Source organism: Macadamia integrifolia, chromosome 7 (genome assembly GCF_013358625.1).
Source record: "Macadamia integrifolia cultivar HAES 741 chromosome 7, SCU_Mint_v3, whole genome shotgun sequence".
Taxonomy (NCBI): domain Eukaryota; kingdom Viridiplantae; phylum Streptophyta; class Magnoliopsida; order Proteales; family Proteaceae; genus Macadamia; species Macadamia integrifolia.
The window spans coordinates 7,372,528-7,389,190 of record NC_056563.1 but is presented as its reverse complement, the minus strand read 5'-3'; the positions used below and the strand labels follow the sequence as shown (position 1 = coordinate 7,389,190).

At 39.5% G+C, this 16,663-nt stretch overlaps 1 protein-coding gene across 1 annotated transcript in view; it reads left to right on the top strand.

The window, feature by feature from the left end:
* The first annotated feature begins 5,114 nt into the window (after nucleotides 1–5,114).
* Nucleotides 5,115–16,663, top strand: part of LOC122084048 (translation factor GUF1 homolog, chloroplastic) — a 77,570-nt gene continuing 66,021 nt past the window's right edge. The window contains exons 1-5 of the mRNA XM_042652051.1: nucleotides 5,115–5,490; nucleotides 5,582–5,758; nucleotides 11,317–11,403; nucleotides 13,533–13,589; nucleotides 15,556–15,621. Of these exons, the coding sequence (XP_042507985.1) occupies nucleotides 5,242–5,490; nucleotides 5,582–5,758; nucleotides 11,317–11,403; nucleotides 13,533–13,589; nucleotides 15,556–15,621 (636 nt within the window). The 5' untranslated portion in view covers nucleotides 5,115–5,241. The remainder of the gene's footprint in view (nucleotides 5,491–5,581; nucleotides 5,759–11,316; nucleotides 11,404–13,532; nucleotides 13,590–15,555; nucleotides 15,622–16,663) is intronic.

The following is a 16,663-nucleotide window of genomic DNA, read 5'->3' as shown; positions in this document are numbered from 1 at the left end:
TCTAAGAAGGAAATAACCATCCCCATCCTCGCCTTCTTGTTCGACCATTCAGCCACATGTACGCTTCTCGCATAGGCTTTTGCTTTCCTGCCCGAGACTGAACTTTCTCCAGCGGCTAGGCCTCCACAGATTGTCGCTATAACCCTAGTTGGGCTTTTATTCTCGTGCTGGAGGTGATGGTCAGCTTCCTCAGGTGTCCGGTCCCTTTGCCGCTCCTGATTGCCTCTGCGGGCTGGCCCCCTTCTTTTATAGCGGCCTCTGCCATCTCTACGACGATTGTCCCTGCGGTCATTACCGTCTTGGGCATCCTCCTTTTCGCGGTCCACAAATCAGCCTAGAGATCCTCTTCGGATCGTTCATTCTATTTCCCCTTTGAGGTGCTAACAATCTTCGGTGTCGTGGCCGTGGTCCCTATGGAAGTGGCAATATTTTTCCATATTGCGTCTCTCAGGGTGTCGTCCCATCTTCCCTGGCCACTTCATGGCTCTGGCATCCGATGAGTCCTTTATCTGCATCAGTACATCCGTTCGTCTCCGGTTCAGGGGCGCATATTTCTCGACCTTCCTTGGTGGACTGGGTGCCCAACCACGCTCGGGCTTTGGTCTTTTGCTTTCTTCGGAAGGTTTGTTGTCGCCCCTTGAGATCCTTTTCCTTCTCGTCTTCCTTTCAGCTTCTTCATCTGCTTGAAGGGTTTCTTTCATCTGGATGTACTTATCGCACCGAGCTCTCAACTCGGCCAGGTTCCTCGGTGTATGCTTCGCCAAAGACCTTTTCAGCTCCTTATCCTTGATGCCTCCTAGCAGGGTTGTGAACTCTTCTTTCGGGTCCAAACCTCTGATCGTGATCTTTTCTTGTTGGAAGCGCTTCATGTAGTTTCGTAGTGATTCTCCTTCATGTTGCTTGACGTTGGTCAAGTTCAACATGGTCTTCTGAAGGGGTTGGCTACTGGAGAATCCCTTCATGAAGAAGTAACTTAGATCGTTGAAGCTGTGGATCGACTTCGTCGGCAAACGGTTGTACCATAGCCTTATCGCTCCTCTGAACGTCAATGGCAGGGTGCGACACATGATATTTTTTGAGACTCGATGGAACTGCATAGCGACCTTGAAGCCTTTTAGATGATCGACGGGGTCCCCCAAACCTGTTGTAGGTGTCATACTTTGGCAGGAGAAAGCCGATCGGGAGCGGGTCCCTCATGACCTCATTAGCTAGACCCATGTTATTAGTGAGGTCTGGCTCGCGAGCTCCCGTCTGATTTTCTGCCACCTTCTTGATCTCATCTTTCAGGTCCAGGATCATCTGCTTCAACCCCGAGTCCTCGTGTCTCTGTTCGTCTCCTTGGCATGGTTCCCCATGTCGGTCCTCGGTAGCATGCCGCGTCCTTCCACTGGGTGTGGGACTTTCCCTCATTGCTCGATTTCGAAGATTATGACCGGACCTTATCGATCCTATACTGCTCTGGTCCTCGTCTCGAGCTCTCTTAGGCTGGATATGGGGGCCTCGCAGTGCTCCACCAGTTTTCTGAGAGACAACTTTGGAGGCCTCCTTCATTGCCTCGGCCATTCGGTTATATTTCTCCTGGAGGGCCTCGAACTGCTCCCTTGTCACATATTCCTGCGCTCCAGGAGGGGGTGGAGGATTACTATCTCCGCGCACCGAATATCAGGCCGAACGCTGGTACCTCACGGAACCTTCCCGATCATCGTTTCCCCTTGCACCTCCAATTTTCATCGAGGGAGGGAGCCCTCCTGAAGGTTCCTCCTCCCTTATGTTTATATTCGACGCTGCTCTAGTGTTCCTACGATTGTAGGTTCTCCCCACCATTACTGTTGTTTCCCACAGACGGTGCCAATCTGTTGCAGCCGAAAATCCGTATGAGTTGATCCTGCACAAATACAGAAGGTAGAGGCCCGGATGTTTATCCGGGGTTAGTCCTCCGACGCCCAAGTTAGAGATCGACCGCATAGCTTTTCACAAGGGTAATGGTGTGGGCTTTTTTATGCATACCTTTTTTCCTCTGCTCGGGCCCTTTCTTATAGTCCTTAGGGTTTAGGGTTTCTCTTTTCCTTGGAGGAGTCCTGCTCAGGTCCGCCTCCTTTCTTCTTCGAGTCCTACTCGGATACGTCTTATCCCCTTTGTGGGGAATATTCTCTTCACGCTATTGACGCGGTCAGACTCCTTGCCGCCTCTAACAGGTGAGCGACATGTGTCCTTTCCTTAGACACCACGTGTTCTTACCCCACTGGGCAATCAATTTGGCCGTATCACCGTAGTTTGAACAGTTCCAACTCTGTCTCTTCCTCCTCGTCATTGTCTACTGCGGCTCAGTGGCAACCTAAGCTTTGCTCGATTTCAAAGGATATCGCGATTTCCACAGTGGTAGAGAAAGCAGAGGAAGCTGTTAGATCCAGCAAGAAAGTTTCCCACAATAACTCTTCAAGAGCTAAAATTCGTGTCCGTACCTCATATGGCGATGATTTCAGGTAAATTCAAATTTGGGAATAATTTTTCTTCATTCTTATTTAAATTTGTAGGGATCTTCGTACTTCAATTTACTGAGTCTCTGCAATTGACCCCTGTACAGTATCCTCATTTTCCTGTTCCTCTTCGTCTCCATATATATCTGATCTAATCCATCTTCGAGGGTCCTTTGAAGTTTCCAATCTCTCTCTCTCTCTCTCTCTCTCTCTCTCTCTCTCTCACACACACACACACACACACACACACACAAAAGCTTCAATCAATTATTTCACGTGAATAATGGGAAAGAAGAGAAGTTGAGAAGAGTATTCTGGTTTAGCCTGATTCAGAAAAGTTAGTAAATTTTGGTAGGATTCAAGGATTATAACTAATTGGAATTCAATTAGATTAATGAAATCTTTTTCTTTTTCTTTTTTGGATGGATGATTATATATGGACTGAAATTAAGGAAGGGTTTTCCATTGTTTGTGGTTTGAGCTGTTTACAGGCGAGCTTCAGTTCCATTGGCTATCCCTGCGTTCTCTCCGGCCGCATTCTTATTTTGATTCATCCCCATATGGCTTTTGTGTCTTGGCAGTTGGCATTGTTATGGGAAATTTCATTGACAGAGAGTGTACATTTGTAGAAGTATATTTATATCATCTTCATGAGTTGTATAAAGTCTGTTTCTCTAGATGAGAGATCCTTGCTTATCACAACAAGGAGCTCTTCCCATTGTCTTCTTCAGAAACCCTTTAAAGGAGCTCCTGTCACTCACAATTTTTTAGAGGATGAGGGTGAGGGTGGGAAAGAAAGGGGTAAATTAGATATTACACAAATAGGGGGTATTTTGGGGATTATGAAAAAACTAACTTGACTTAACAGCCAGAACTAACGGTTGGGAACTGTTAGATAGCATCTTTTTCTTGTAGGAGAGGGGAGTGATATTTTCCCAAACGTGATGGGTCCAGGTGATATTTCACCTTAGTTCAGGGGAGGGGAGTATAGTTTACTTTTAACAAAAAAAAATAACAATGCAAAGGTAAAAACATAATAAAAACTGATTTTTATTAAAAAAAGATAAATCTAAGATGACAGTTTGAAAGGGAGGATTTCGATTTTGACCAGACAATTGTGTGAAAATCGTCTATAGCCGCTGCATCGGTGTAATAAACATCGGATGACTGGGTATCAATTGGGATGCGTGCCCAGATGCTCTCAGCCGTTCAATGCTCACTGCACCTCACCGCTCACTGTAGATGATATGCACTCCTGAACAACTATCCCTTTTGAGCCTTCTTTCCAAAGACTTTTGTTGTATTTGTTTAATTATGGTTTTATTTCCAAGAGAGGCCTCCAATACTTTTTCATAAACTTTATTATCATATGCTATTTCACTTGGAGACATAGAAATGAAATTATTTTTAAGAAGGTAAAACCGAACCCTCATTGTATTCTCAATCCAACATGTGAGTGGATCAATATCACCACAAATTACCTTACACAAGGTAAGCGTATTATGACCACCCTTAGGACTCTCTCCCTATCTGAACAACCACTAGGTATTATCTCTGAATGCTCACCTTCCCAGTAATGATATGTGCCATCATCACAGATACTACTAAACGCATAATAGGGTGGGTTGTGGGCATCCTTGATAACGGGAGAATACAATTACTAATAACCGATTATTCGATGATAGGAGACCACATTGAAGGATGCGCAAAGGTTGTTCTTACTGGAGCAACGCAAGCACAAAGAAGGGGATGGGTGTTCAAGGAGATTTGGACGAACTCGGAAGCAATTCCAACACTTTTTTTTTTATCTGGATAATTTTTGCTGGCCCTTGAGTGTGGCTTCTATGTTTTTGTCTGTATATAAAATTATGCAACAAGTTACTTGTATATGTTGTCCAGAGTCGAGCCAAGTGTTCATTTTTGCTTATATAGCTAGGAAAACTATCACCACAACCTATAATCATGTCCACACCTTCTAATTTTTAGTTAATCTTTTTTCTTTATTATGTTTTCCATAAAAAACTAGGAAAAATTACATGATTATCCATTTTTGGGTTTTCTTTTACAAAATTACCCACAAAAAGTTTTAGTTAACAAAAATACCCAAAATTAGGTTTGAGTTTACAAAATTACCCACCCAAAGTTTTAGTTAACAAAAATACCCAAAATCAGGTTTGGGTTTACAAAACTACCCAAAATAGTGATTCTTCATCTTCCACATATAATCATGTATTTTTTTATGACTAAAACTTTGAGTGGGTAGTTTTGTAAACCCAAACTCAATTTTAGGTATTTTTGTTAACTTAAACTTTAAGTGGATAGTTTTCTAAAGGGAAACCTAATTTTGGGTATTTTTGTTAACTGAAACTTTTGATGGGTAATTTTATAAAGAGAAACCCAGAAGTGGGTAATCATGTAATTTTCCCAAAAAATATCCCTTTTGAGATCTAGATCTGACTCATCTTCAGCTGTTGGATCGCTTGTCGCTAAATGTCAACGGTCGAAGCCCTCTTCACCAGATCAATTCTCCACAGACGATTTTTCCCCGATCCGGAATGGTATCGGTCGAGCGTCGAGATCGTTGCCGAGTTTTAAAACATTTTGAATTCGTGACCCTGTGACTTCCGCTTTCCTCTACGATACGCCGATGGGTCACCAATTACCACTCAAAACCGCTCTCATCTTCTGTGGCTCAGAAGACGCACTATAGCCGCTAACACCATATAGAGTCCAACGCTGGGAGTAAAGGAGTTCCACTCTGAGAATGGCTACAGACCTCTCTCGACTCACAGTTCTCTTATCCGTTAACACTTCAAGGCAACAACTCCACAGTTGCAGAAGAAGCTTCACATTCTCTTCTTCATTACTTCCTGTTTCCAAACTATATATTTCCACTTCAACCTCGAGCCGTCGTCGAGCCTTCAGAATCTCCTGCCAGACCGCTGGAACGCAATCGAAGGAAGTCTTGGATGCTGAATCCTCTGTCAATGCTGGTCGGGATCGTCTGTCGAAGGTATTTTTCATGGAGAAAAACAAATTTGAAGGTTTGATTTAGTTTTTGCGGAGTTTGTTGTTTTGATGTTTTGGTTGTTTGATGATGACAGGTTCCTGTTTCGAAAATAAGGAATTTCTGTATTATTGCTCATATTGATCATGGGAAATCTACTTTAGCTGATAAGTTGCTGCAGATGACTGGTACGGTACAGAAGAGGGAGATGAAGGAGCAGTTTTTGGATAATATGGACCTGGAGAGAGAGCGTGGTATCACTATCAAACTACAGGTTCGCATTTACAGGAGTACATTTCGAATTTATATGTTTTTGGTCTTTTTTTGTTTACATTTATTTATCATGAACTACTTGATTGACTATGGATACATAAAACCTCTGTACTTTTACTGGGTGTGTACTTTGAATTGTGCAATCAATGATTGGTATCCACGTGGTTGGTATTTTTCCTTTGAGGTGTTGAAGATACAGATGATATGCTGCGCGATTTTGACCCTTTTTTTGGGGGGGGGGTGTGAATATTAAATTCATTACCAAGGAGAAGAAAGAAGAGGAAATATACAGCTCTGAGGGGAAGGAAAGACAGAAAAAAAAAACCATACTATACTGGGCTAGAGACCGGGTGGGAGGGGGGGAGAACCCATGAGGCAACAATGAACTTGTTCCTAGGGTTATCATGGATCAGGTGGTGAAGAAGCGAGTGGAGCTTGGAACTAATATTAGAGTAGATAGCATTCCAAACCAGGTTAAAAGAGTGGGAGTTGGAATTCCATCTTCGAACATTCCGTCCCATCTAGATGTGATTGATGGTGGCATAGAAGGCAACCTTACAAATAGTGTCACAGTCTCACAGATAGACAATCCAGCATAGGTCATGTCAATCTAGATCCATTCCTTGTGAAGTGGCAAAATTCTTCTCCTACTAGGCGAACAATTTTGAGAATTTTTTTTAAACAGAGGAAGAAAAGGGGAAAAAGAAGAAAAGGTGCTCAGGGTCCTTTTATCGCATTTTAGTAGAGGTAACAGCTTGGAGGGACATTAATATGCCGGTAAAGGAGGAAGGATTGGGTTAAGAGGCAGTTGGAGAGGGTTCTCCAGATAGTGAAGCTATGACGTGGGATATGGCCTTTGAAACATACAATCTTTCGCCAAGGGGAAAGCGGATTGTGGGAGTGGAGAAAGTCCCAAGCGGAGGATGAACTGAAGATGCCGGAAGGCACGTGATTTTGACTTTTATTAGCACAAGTAGGACAAAAAATTATGTAAGTGCGGCATTTGTATTTGTACAGATTCTGATGAATGCTCTGATGTATTTAAGATTGATAATTTTTTAATATAAAGTTATTAAAATCCAAGAAGGACAAAAATAATGAAAGTGTGTTTGTAGTTGTACAGATTCTGATGAATGTGCTGATGTAGTTGAGAATTGAGATAAGATTAATAATTTTTCAATATAAAGTTATTAAAGACCAAGTAGGTGGGTTGTTGTCTGATATGGATACTATGAGCATAGGCTTAGCTGTTGTTGATCAATACCCCTTTCAATCTTTAGCCACAGTGTGAAAATTGGTGAACTGTTTAATGTGTTGATTGCAGAAAAAATTTTGACACTTGCCAAATGTTGATTCAAAAGTGGAATTTGAAATAGAGGTAAATTTGAGGGATTCCTACCAAGAATTATGTTTTCACTCTTTCCGCAAGCATCATTTTTTAGTTTCTATCTGTGGAAGATCTATGGTGCTTACTGCTGTCCTGATAGATCCATTCGAGGATAAACGATACTCTCGAAACCATAGTTGCCACGGCGTCAAGGCGAACCAAGGCGGTGGAGGGGTGTCTAAGCGCTTAGGCGAGAAGGCGCCCGCCTTAAGGTGAACTAGGCGACCAAGTGTTATTTTTTTATTTTTCCTATTTTCTATCATTATTTAATAAGTTGTATATACCTTGTATCATAAAAAATCAAGATTAAACAACATGAACTCATTAAAAATCAACATTTAGCCATATTAAATCAATAAAAATTAACATTAAGTTATATCAAGTTTTAAAAAAATTAAAATTTAGAGAAATGCTCTTGTTCTATAATAAGTTTGACTGGTCAAATGATTTTATTTTTACATGAGATTTTTTTGTATTAGTTATAATATAAAACCAACTTTTAAACAAGTATAAGATTACTTAAATCTGAGTTGTAATGACAAAGTTATGCTCCGGTCAAACTTATTTTTAAGTGCGCGAATACTGTTAAAATCGGATGAATGAAAATAATTTTATGGATATCAAAACAAAAGATTATTTTACCGGACTTTTGGTTTTTAGCAATGTTTTAACATGATAGAATTTATAAAATTTTCATAATTGAGAAAAACCCCGGCATTTAAAAGTTGAAAATCGCCCCTATAACCAAAATCCAGTTTTTGTTCTTGGACTGGGGGGTTGACTTTTTATCCGTTTGGAATTTGATTTTTAAACTATTTCTATTGGATTCAAATATGGGGTATTTGCTTATTTATGAATAATATCTTAAGTAAATGAACATTTACTTAAATGATATTTGGCATAAATAAGTACCAAGACACAAGGCGGCATGCAGTGCAACAAGGCGACTGTCGCCTAGGCCCCAGGCAAACCGCCTGGACGCCTAGTCGTCGCCTAGGCGACGCCTTGACAACTATGCTCGAAACAATAGAGAATGCATAGAGGATCCATCTTGAAGGTGCTTGTGGATGTTACTTAAGCTGTGGACAATTGATTCTTTAAGACGATAACTTGTCAATAGAATAATTAAGGGTGTGAGGTTGACTTGAGGCATAAAGGCGGCCTGCCCCCTGAGGGCTGAGGCACAAGGCTCAAGGCAAGGCACACACCTCAGGGATGTGAGGCACTCTTTTGAAGATTAATATGTACTATATGATAAGACAATCTGAAGTCTGAATTATTCATGCACAAATTCAAATAATTCACAGAAACAACTCATACAGGATTTTATCATTCAAATCTAATTTGCAGTAACATACACATGGATGAGTTTAGAAATTAACTAACAAAGAAAGCCCTGATCATTGCATAATACTGGTGCAGGAAGGATAAGAATCAGTGAAAGAGAGAGAGAGAGAGCAAATAAGAGGTGGCAACTTGGACTTGAAGCCCGCTCCCTGCTGCCTTGAAGAAGAGGGGATGGACAAAGAGTGCAATGTGAGCAGAGGAGGATGGAAGAAGAATGAACAATAGGGAATGTGAGGAAAGGGGTGCAAGGAAGAAGAGGTGGGATAGGGAGAAAAAAAAACCAACTCGATGAGAGCAATCATTCTCTGCCTCCCCGCACCGGTGCGGTGAGGATCTGGATGGCTGTTTAAGAAGAATACTGTTCCATGATGTGTGATGATGAGCATTAGCTGATATAGGATCAAGCCATGCTTTGTAATTTGTATTTGGTTCAGTTCAGAAGAACAAGAAGGCTGGAAGCAAATCAGGCTATTGGACTGGACCAAGAATGGCCCAATATGTTTAATTTTGAGTGTCCAATGGGTTATATGGGCCATGGGCTTAATATCTTTGGGTCTTTCTACTGTAATGGGCCAATTCTATAAGCCCAAATATTAGGGATTTGAGTCCTATATAGGATTATTTTTAGCTTTTATTTTAGTGAGAAGCTGTATTCTTTATTTTAGTAGTTTTTCTAGAAGGCTGGATAGGCATCCTACATTCCAGACCCTAGTTTCTATTTTGTAGAAGTTATAGAATAGTTTCTATTTTGAAGAATACTTAACTTGTAAGGGATTCCCCCTACAATACATAGGGTTTCCCCCTACAATACATAGGGTTTCCTATTTTTCTTATTTCATTGAAGTTATAATAAAGAGTCGGGGATCACATTACCCCAGTGATTTGAACAATTTGTAAAGCATATGGTTGCTGATTTCTGTGAGATTCAGAACTCCTTCTCTGTGAGATGTAGTGAAGCCCTTGATAGGATGCCAAGTTGGACTAGCGAGATGCTAGTAAAGTTCTAGTTGGGAAGCCTAGTTCATATCCTTTTTCTTCATCTTATATATAAACCTTGACAACTTATGCCCATAGTAAATCATTAGAAGCACCGCCCAATTTTGTAGCAGTGATTTGAACATTGACATTATCAATATAGGGTTTTGAAACGCCCATGACAGAAATATTCAAGAGTTAGTACTAGATATCTTGGAAAAATGCGGCAACAAACAATCATACCAAATCAGCTACCCAAATCAGTCATACCAAATCAGTAAATATATAATAATACCAGATCAGTCAAAAGATCATACCACTGACCATAAAAGGAATGACCAGCAATAGGGAAAACCAACCAGCAAGAGAGAAGGCCAACCAGCCAACAAGGACCGAGAATCACAAGGGAGAAGTCCAACCAGCAATAGGAGAAAGCAATAGCAGCTCGTCAGTGCCTCGTATGAGGCCAAAATTCAGATTGAGTATATGGCAGTAATGATAGTTTAATAACCCAAAAACTTGAGGCAATCCAACGCCTGGATTAAAGTATGATAGGAGAATACAAAGCTAAACTTAAAATTCTAGAATTTAGTGACAAACTGACTATCAAGGTACAGCAAACCACTTATATGATTAGCACCAAACTTGGATCAATAGAGGAGCCTTGTTCATAGGATGAACCCTAATTTTTTTATCCAATGGTTAGATAAGGAGATGTCATCAATCATTGATTGCAGCTAAAAGATGGAAAAACAGAGGAGCTGCAAGGAGTATTGTCTTCAGCACATGATCTAAACAACACTACAGCAGCATTAGTGTAGAAGCTTCATTCACAGGATGGATACAAGATGTATCAGTTTCCACCATCATAAGAAACCTTAGTTTTTTTAATGTTTTATTAACAAGGGTTTCATACAAATACAAAACAACATAGGTTGTTGCAAACCAGACACAAATGAAAGTCCTAATGAGACTCTCAAACCAAGAGTAGGGATCAAAACTATCGAGTTTTGAAAGCACTGATACCATGTAACAGTTTCAGATCTAGAACAACCAATAAAAGAGAAGAGAATAATTGAGGAGAAGAAGAAAAACCAAGAGAAGAAAGCAGCAATAGAAGAGTGCTACCGACGGGAGAGAATCAAATGTCTCTCCAATCAGTAGTTGTGTTATTTATAATAAAATGTATGCTGAAAATACATATACGCTCTCACTTAATGTATCATGTGCATGACCTATAGCTCTTATAGCCTAACCCGCGAGGGCCAAGGGTATGACAATAATGCCCTTGCAGTACAATATTTTCTCTTAACAAAACAGATGCGGACCTCACAACTATCTTGTCTAATTGTAAGAAAAAAACATTATAAATCCCAACTTGGAGACATGGGACCAAACGTCTACTTTTATTAGACTACTTGAAACTCGCTTAATGGCCCATTATTTGAGTCCACTTACAAAAGGTAACCCATAAGTAAAGCTCTCTACAAGAACTCTTTGGCAACCGTTAAAATAAACTGAAAGACACTTGAATATTTAATAGCTCCGTATTAAACTGCTTCCTTTCAATCTCCTTCACCGGTGTTGTACCAATGACTTGTAGCCTATTGATTTATTCTGTGTAAAGTTATTTAGGGTTCAACATCATTCCTGATGGGCTTTGGATTTTCAATTCTTGGCCTCTTTAACTTGTGATTTACAAAATCATATTTGTCCTTCTGTTCTTTTTGTTGGTGATTGTATCACATTATTTGTTCTTCTTACTTTTCAATTGTATTCCTGATCTCTGGAAGAGCAAATAAAAGTCAGCAGTTTTTGTATATTCTAATTTACTTTATACTTTGTTTCAGGCAGCTCGAATGCGCTATTTATTCGAAAATGAGCCATATTGCCTAAATTTAATTGATACTCCAGGGCATGTAGACTTCTCGTATGAGGTATCTACGGTTTATTTCATATTCTCATAATGGTATTTTTGTAATATGGAGATGATAGACTTATCTTAAAGGGGTCAATGACACCCATTCTTCCATTTGTGGTAGAGTAATTCTGTTATACCACATTGATGTGATCTTCACCCCACCGGTTATCATGTGGTGCAATATTTTATTTTATTTTATTTTTGAAAATGTTTCTGAAGTGGGAACAACAAGTCCACAGGTCCACGAGAGGATACAAAACAAGGTGCAAACACTCAGAAAAATGCAACCAAGCAACAAGACAACTAGGCAATCATTGGATAAGAGCTGATGTATGGACTCCCTTTCTATTCTGCTTCTGTAGCAAGCTCATCAGTTAAGATCTTTTAAGAACTAGCCCTCCAGGGTAATAGGATATTATTAGAACCAAGAGTTTATATAACAGAAGAAATAAGGTGAGAAAAGTGCTATGGGATCCCCCTGCACTGACATTTTGCCATTAAATCCTATTGAGTCCCCTTGATTCTCTTTTTAGTTTTTTTTTTCCCCTCCCTCTCTGCTGATAGCAATGCCGAAGGTGGAAGGGTGATTCAAAATCTTTTTTGTATGTTTTGTGTCGTCCAGGGTGCCTAAACATTAATCCTGTATTCATTATTTTTATATTTAATATTGATACTGCTGATTTAAACCAAGAAAGATCCTAAAAGATTGGATAAGATCTCCTGTATTGTTGAGGGGAATCATCCACTCTGCGGTCTGCTGAGCAATTTAGGTAGGGAAGTCTCATTTTCCATCCTTCTTTGTACCATGTCACAAGTGCTCACCCTATCATCGCTAATTACCACACTAATGCATTATATCTCCTGGTGAGGTTGGGATCCCAAATTACCTGATGAAGATGAGAGAGTGGGCATGAAAAATAATGGGGTGGAGGGATAGGTAGTTTTTTGGCCAAGACCATTCTAAGGTTTCTGATTTCCAAAGAGGGTGAGAGAAATAGATTTTCAAAATTTCCTTATGTAGTTAAGGGTGTGGTGTTTCTAAACACTGGAATGGGCTGGCAGAGCCAGATTTGTGTAGCCAATCCAGATAGCAGAAGGCATGTTCTGTCGGGTTGAACCGAGTTTGTGCGGGTAGATAAGTCAGATTGGTCCATAAATCTGTCAAATTTGAATGATCATTTTAGTAGCAGTCCATATTTGATGGACATATTCTCTGCATCATCATTGACTCACATGGTACATTTCAGCCTAGAAACATTGCACTATTTGACAGAAAATTTATAAACGCTCTCACCAACGTGCACATACTTCAGTATGAATGTTAACAAATATTACTGAACACCAAGACATTCACACATACACACACACACAAACACAGTCACTTATTATGTATGATCCTTTATAAACATTACTGAATTTTTCTCTCCCATGGAAAATCTTCGTTAATGTCGACACTTGTCTGGTTGAGCTCTTAGCTTGTTCTTCAATGATCTTACTGAAGTAAAGCTTAAGTCTTCCATTTGGCTCACCAACTTCATGGCTTTGATGGACTTCCTGAGGTGGTTAAATGGTCTTCCAGTTTATTCCCACATCATGCCACACATGGTCTTACTGAAATGCCTTAATCTTCAATATTTGTTGACACTTTGTGCCAGTAATTTGCTTACTGAGGTGGCTTATGGTCTTACAATACATATGCCACTTCGTGCCATAGATGTTGACCAAGCTCGAGTCTTCCAATTTGATGTAGCTTGACAACATACCATCCACTTGTTTTAGGCATTTGTGGACACTTTGGAGAGGGTAATTAGATGAGCAATAATATTGGGATTTTTCACTAACAAACAGAAGTTAGATCACCAAAAACATATATAATAATACATTGTCTCAACAAGCACACCTATATACTTTCTGGTCCTTCAGAATGTTTAGGCTTCACTTGCTCTTAGCCAATTCATGTCTTTTGTAAATGTTGCGTTATATTCTCCATTTTCTGCTAACTATGATATTTGAACTTTCTAAAACCCCCTTCAAATGCTTCATAATTCATATTCCAAGCTTACTTCATCTGATCACAATCCTACACAAAAATAATGGATTCTGATATTCAGGCTGCTGTCATACCTTAATGTTCCATTTTTGTAGGTTTCTCGTTCTCTTGCTGCTTGTGAGGGTGCTCTCCTTGTCGTGGATGCCTCTCAGGTGCAATTTTCTTCTATTTATTTAATTATTTTTCTATTTTTTACTTTTGATGAGGCTAGTGTGAACTATCTATCTTATGATCTTGGTTATGGGATAAGGTTAAATGGGTGACCTATGGCTGGAATGTCCTGATTAGGTCTTGGGTCATTGGTTTAGGTTTTTAGATCGTAGACACAATTCCAGTTCAGGTTGTGATGGGTCATGAACTTTATTGGAGGGTTTAAAAATTTAATGCCTATACTTATTACGACAACAACAACAACAACAACAACAACTAAGCCTTTTCCCAACTGAATGGGGTCAACTACATAGATCATTCAAAGAAAAAGATAAAAGAAAGAAGAGGGTAAAGGGGAAAAGATAAAGAAAATAAATGAAACAAAGGCAATGCAACACCTCCGGGCCACCACACCTAAACACAGTCAGCAACATGGATCCTTTCCCTCCATATAGCTCTGTTGATGTAATACTAGGGTCAAGGCCTAGCTTCTGCATGTCTTTCCTTACCAACTCATCAATGGTCATTTTAGGTCTACCTCTAGCTCTTCTATTTCCTTCCCACTGGATCTGATCACTCCTCCGTACTGGAGTATCCCAAGGCCTTGAGCTTAGAGCTACTAAATATTTAAAATAGTTACTATGCGGAATCTCTCTCTCCTCAAGTTTCACCACATCAGGATCAGTCCTTAAGCTACTAAAGTTACACACCATATACTCTGTCTTCGTTCTACTTATCTCGAGACCTCTTGATTCCAAGGTAGATCTCCATAACTCCAACTTTTATCATTAATCCCTGCCACTGTCTCATCTACTAAAACGATATCATCAACAAAATGTATACACTGTGAAACCTCTCCTTGAATGTTCTTGGTTAATCATCGATGATAAGCGTAAACAGATAGGGACTTAAAGTGGATCCTTGATGTAACCTAATGGTGGTTGGGAACTCACTACTATGACCTCCCATAGATCTCACAATAGTTAACATGCCCTCATATATGTCTTTAACTATTTCCACATACATACTAGGCATCCCTTTCTTCTCTAATGCATGCCAAATTAGCTCCCTAGGGACTTTGTCGTAGGCCTTCTTTAGGTCAATGAAGACCATATGAAGATCTTTCTTGTAGGTTCTTGATTTTGCCATGAGCTTTCGTAGAAGGTAAATCACTTCTGTCGTGGTTTCCCAGGCATAAAACCAAATTGGTTCCTCGAGGCCCTAGATTTTTTTCTTATGCAAGCTTCGAAGACCTTCTCCCATAATTTCATAGTATGACTCATAAGTTTTATGATAAATCTGGGAATTAACTTAAAATAATTGCCGGTTATTGTGTCTTATGTTTAGAGGTGGGCTATGGCCACTAAAGGGTTTATACTATTGGCTGCTTCTCTGAAAGGTGTCCAATGGTGGGAAATCATTCAGGACTAGCCAGCTGAGATATAATTTCTTCTTTATTCCCTCCTTTCCTTGTGTGGTTTTTGCACTTACACCCCCATCTATGCTGTCTTATTGAACACCTGGTAAAGCCCCTCTTCCTTTCTTCTATCAACAAAAGATTTTCAGCATTGCCTGTCTCAGAAAAAAGTGGAAAATGGAATTATTAAAAATAGTAAAGTAAGCCTTAATTGATTGAAGGACTGCAAATGAGAAAAGAAAGATTTTTTTTAATATATCTCAATCATTTTCCATGGATTAACATTTCGTTTTGAAGGGGCATGACTGAATTTCCTCTTGTAGCAAGAATATGACTAGTTGATGAAGCCAGTGAGGGGAAGGATTGGGTTTGGGATGGTCTAAACTCCTTGCTTTTTCTGATCCATTACTCTCACTTCACCAGTCTTTATTGCTTATGTTGTATTTATGTCATTATGGAGTTATGGAATCTAAACTGGTAGAATTAGAATACTTCATGTGAATAAATGCAGCCTTCATTGCTAGTAAAATTGAATGAGCACTGTGCTGCAGGGGGTGGAAGCTCAGACACTGGCAAATGTTTTTCTGGCTCTAGAAAACAACCTTGAAATTATTCTGGTAAGTGCTAGCAATGACAAATAATGGATATGATATTTTATCATTCATTGTTTGTGTTACTTGGTTTCTTTCGGAAATTTCCTTGCCAACAATTTCGTGGTTGTACTTGTTATTTGTCAGACAACAATAAGTATTATTTTTGGGTTCTTGGCATGGAGTATTATTTACAAAATGCTTCTAGGTTGAATTTTTTTTTTCCTTCATATGTTTTTTGGATGTCTTGTTGAAGTCTGGACAATGGGAAAGATTGATTTTAACTCCGCTATTCTTCTCTTTCTGTGTTTTTTTTTTTTGGGGTGGGGGGTGGTGGTGGGGAGTATAAAAAAAGAAACAGAAAGATGGGCTAAATAAATCTCAAAAAACTGTAAAGGTTAGATGGTAAATATTTTCAGCATCTGTTTCCTGTCCAGAGATTTCATCTTATTTTCAGCTTTTCCTTACTTTTGGATCAACTGCACTATTTGGCCTTGCTAAATACCATCTCCTGTTCACTTTTTATGCACTTGATGGCTGATGCTACTTTTATTCAGGCAAATCTTATTGATCATGTACTCTTTTGTTTTCAACCATATGCATTTATCTATGTGTTTATGCACATCTATTTATTTCAAGTACATTCTTTTGTTAAAGCGCATATTTGTGATCTTAATTACTTGAAAGACAAATGTTAGGTTGGTTGCCAGCATTGATCTGTAGCCAAAACCCACAGACATGAATCCTGAAACTTCTTCATTTTTGAGCTTCCAGAGTGCGAGTGCCTGACTAAGTTCTATTATAGCTGAACAATCTAATTGGGATGTGGCTCTTTTTATTTTTTTGGATGAATAAATAAATTCATTACCAAGAGGAAGGATATATAGGGGAGAGAGAGAGAGAGAGAGAGAGAGAGACAAGGAGCAAGCCTCAAAGGAGGGAGAACTTGGATGAACTTGGTCTGTCATATTCCGTGTATTGGCATTTTAAGTCATATAACCATTGAGGATTTCTTCCCAGCAAGAGATTTGATAAATGACTTTCTACTTACAGAGGTTCACTGAATGAT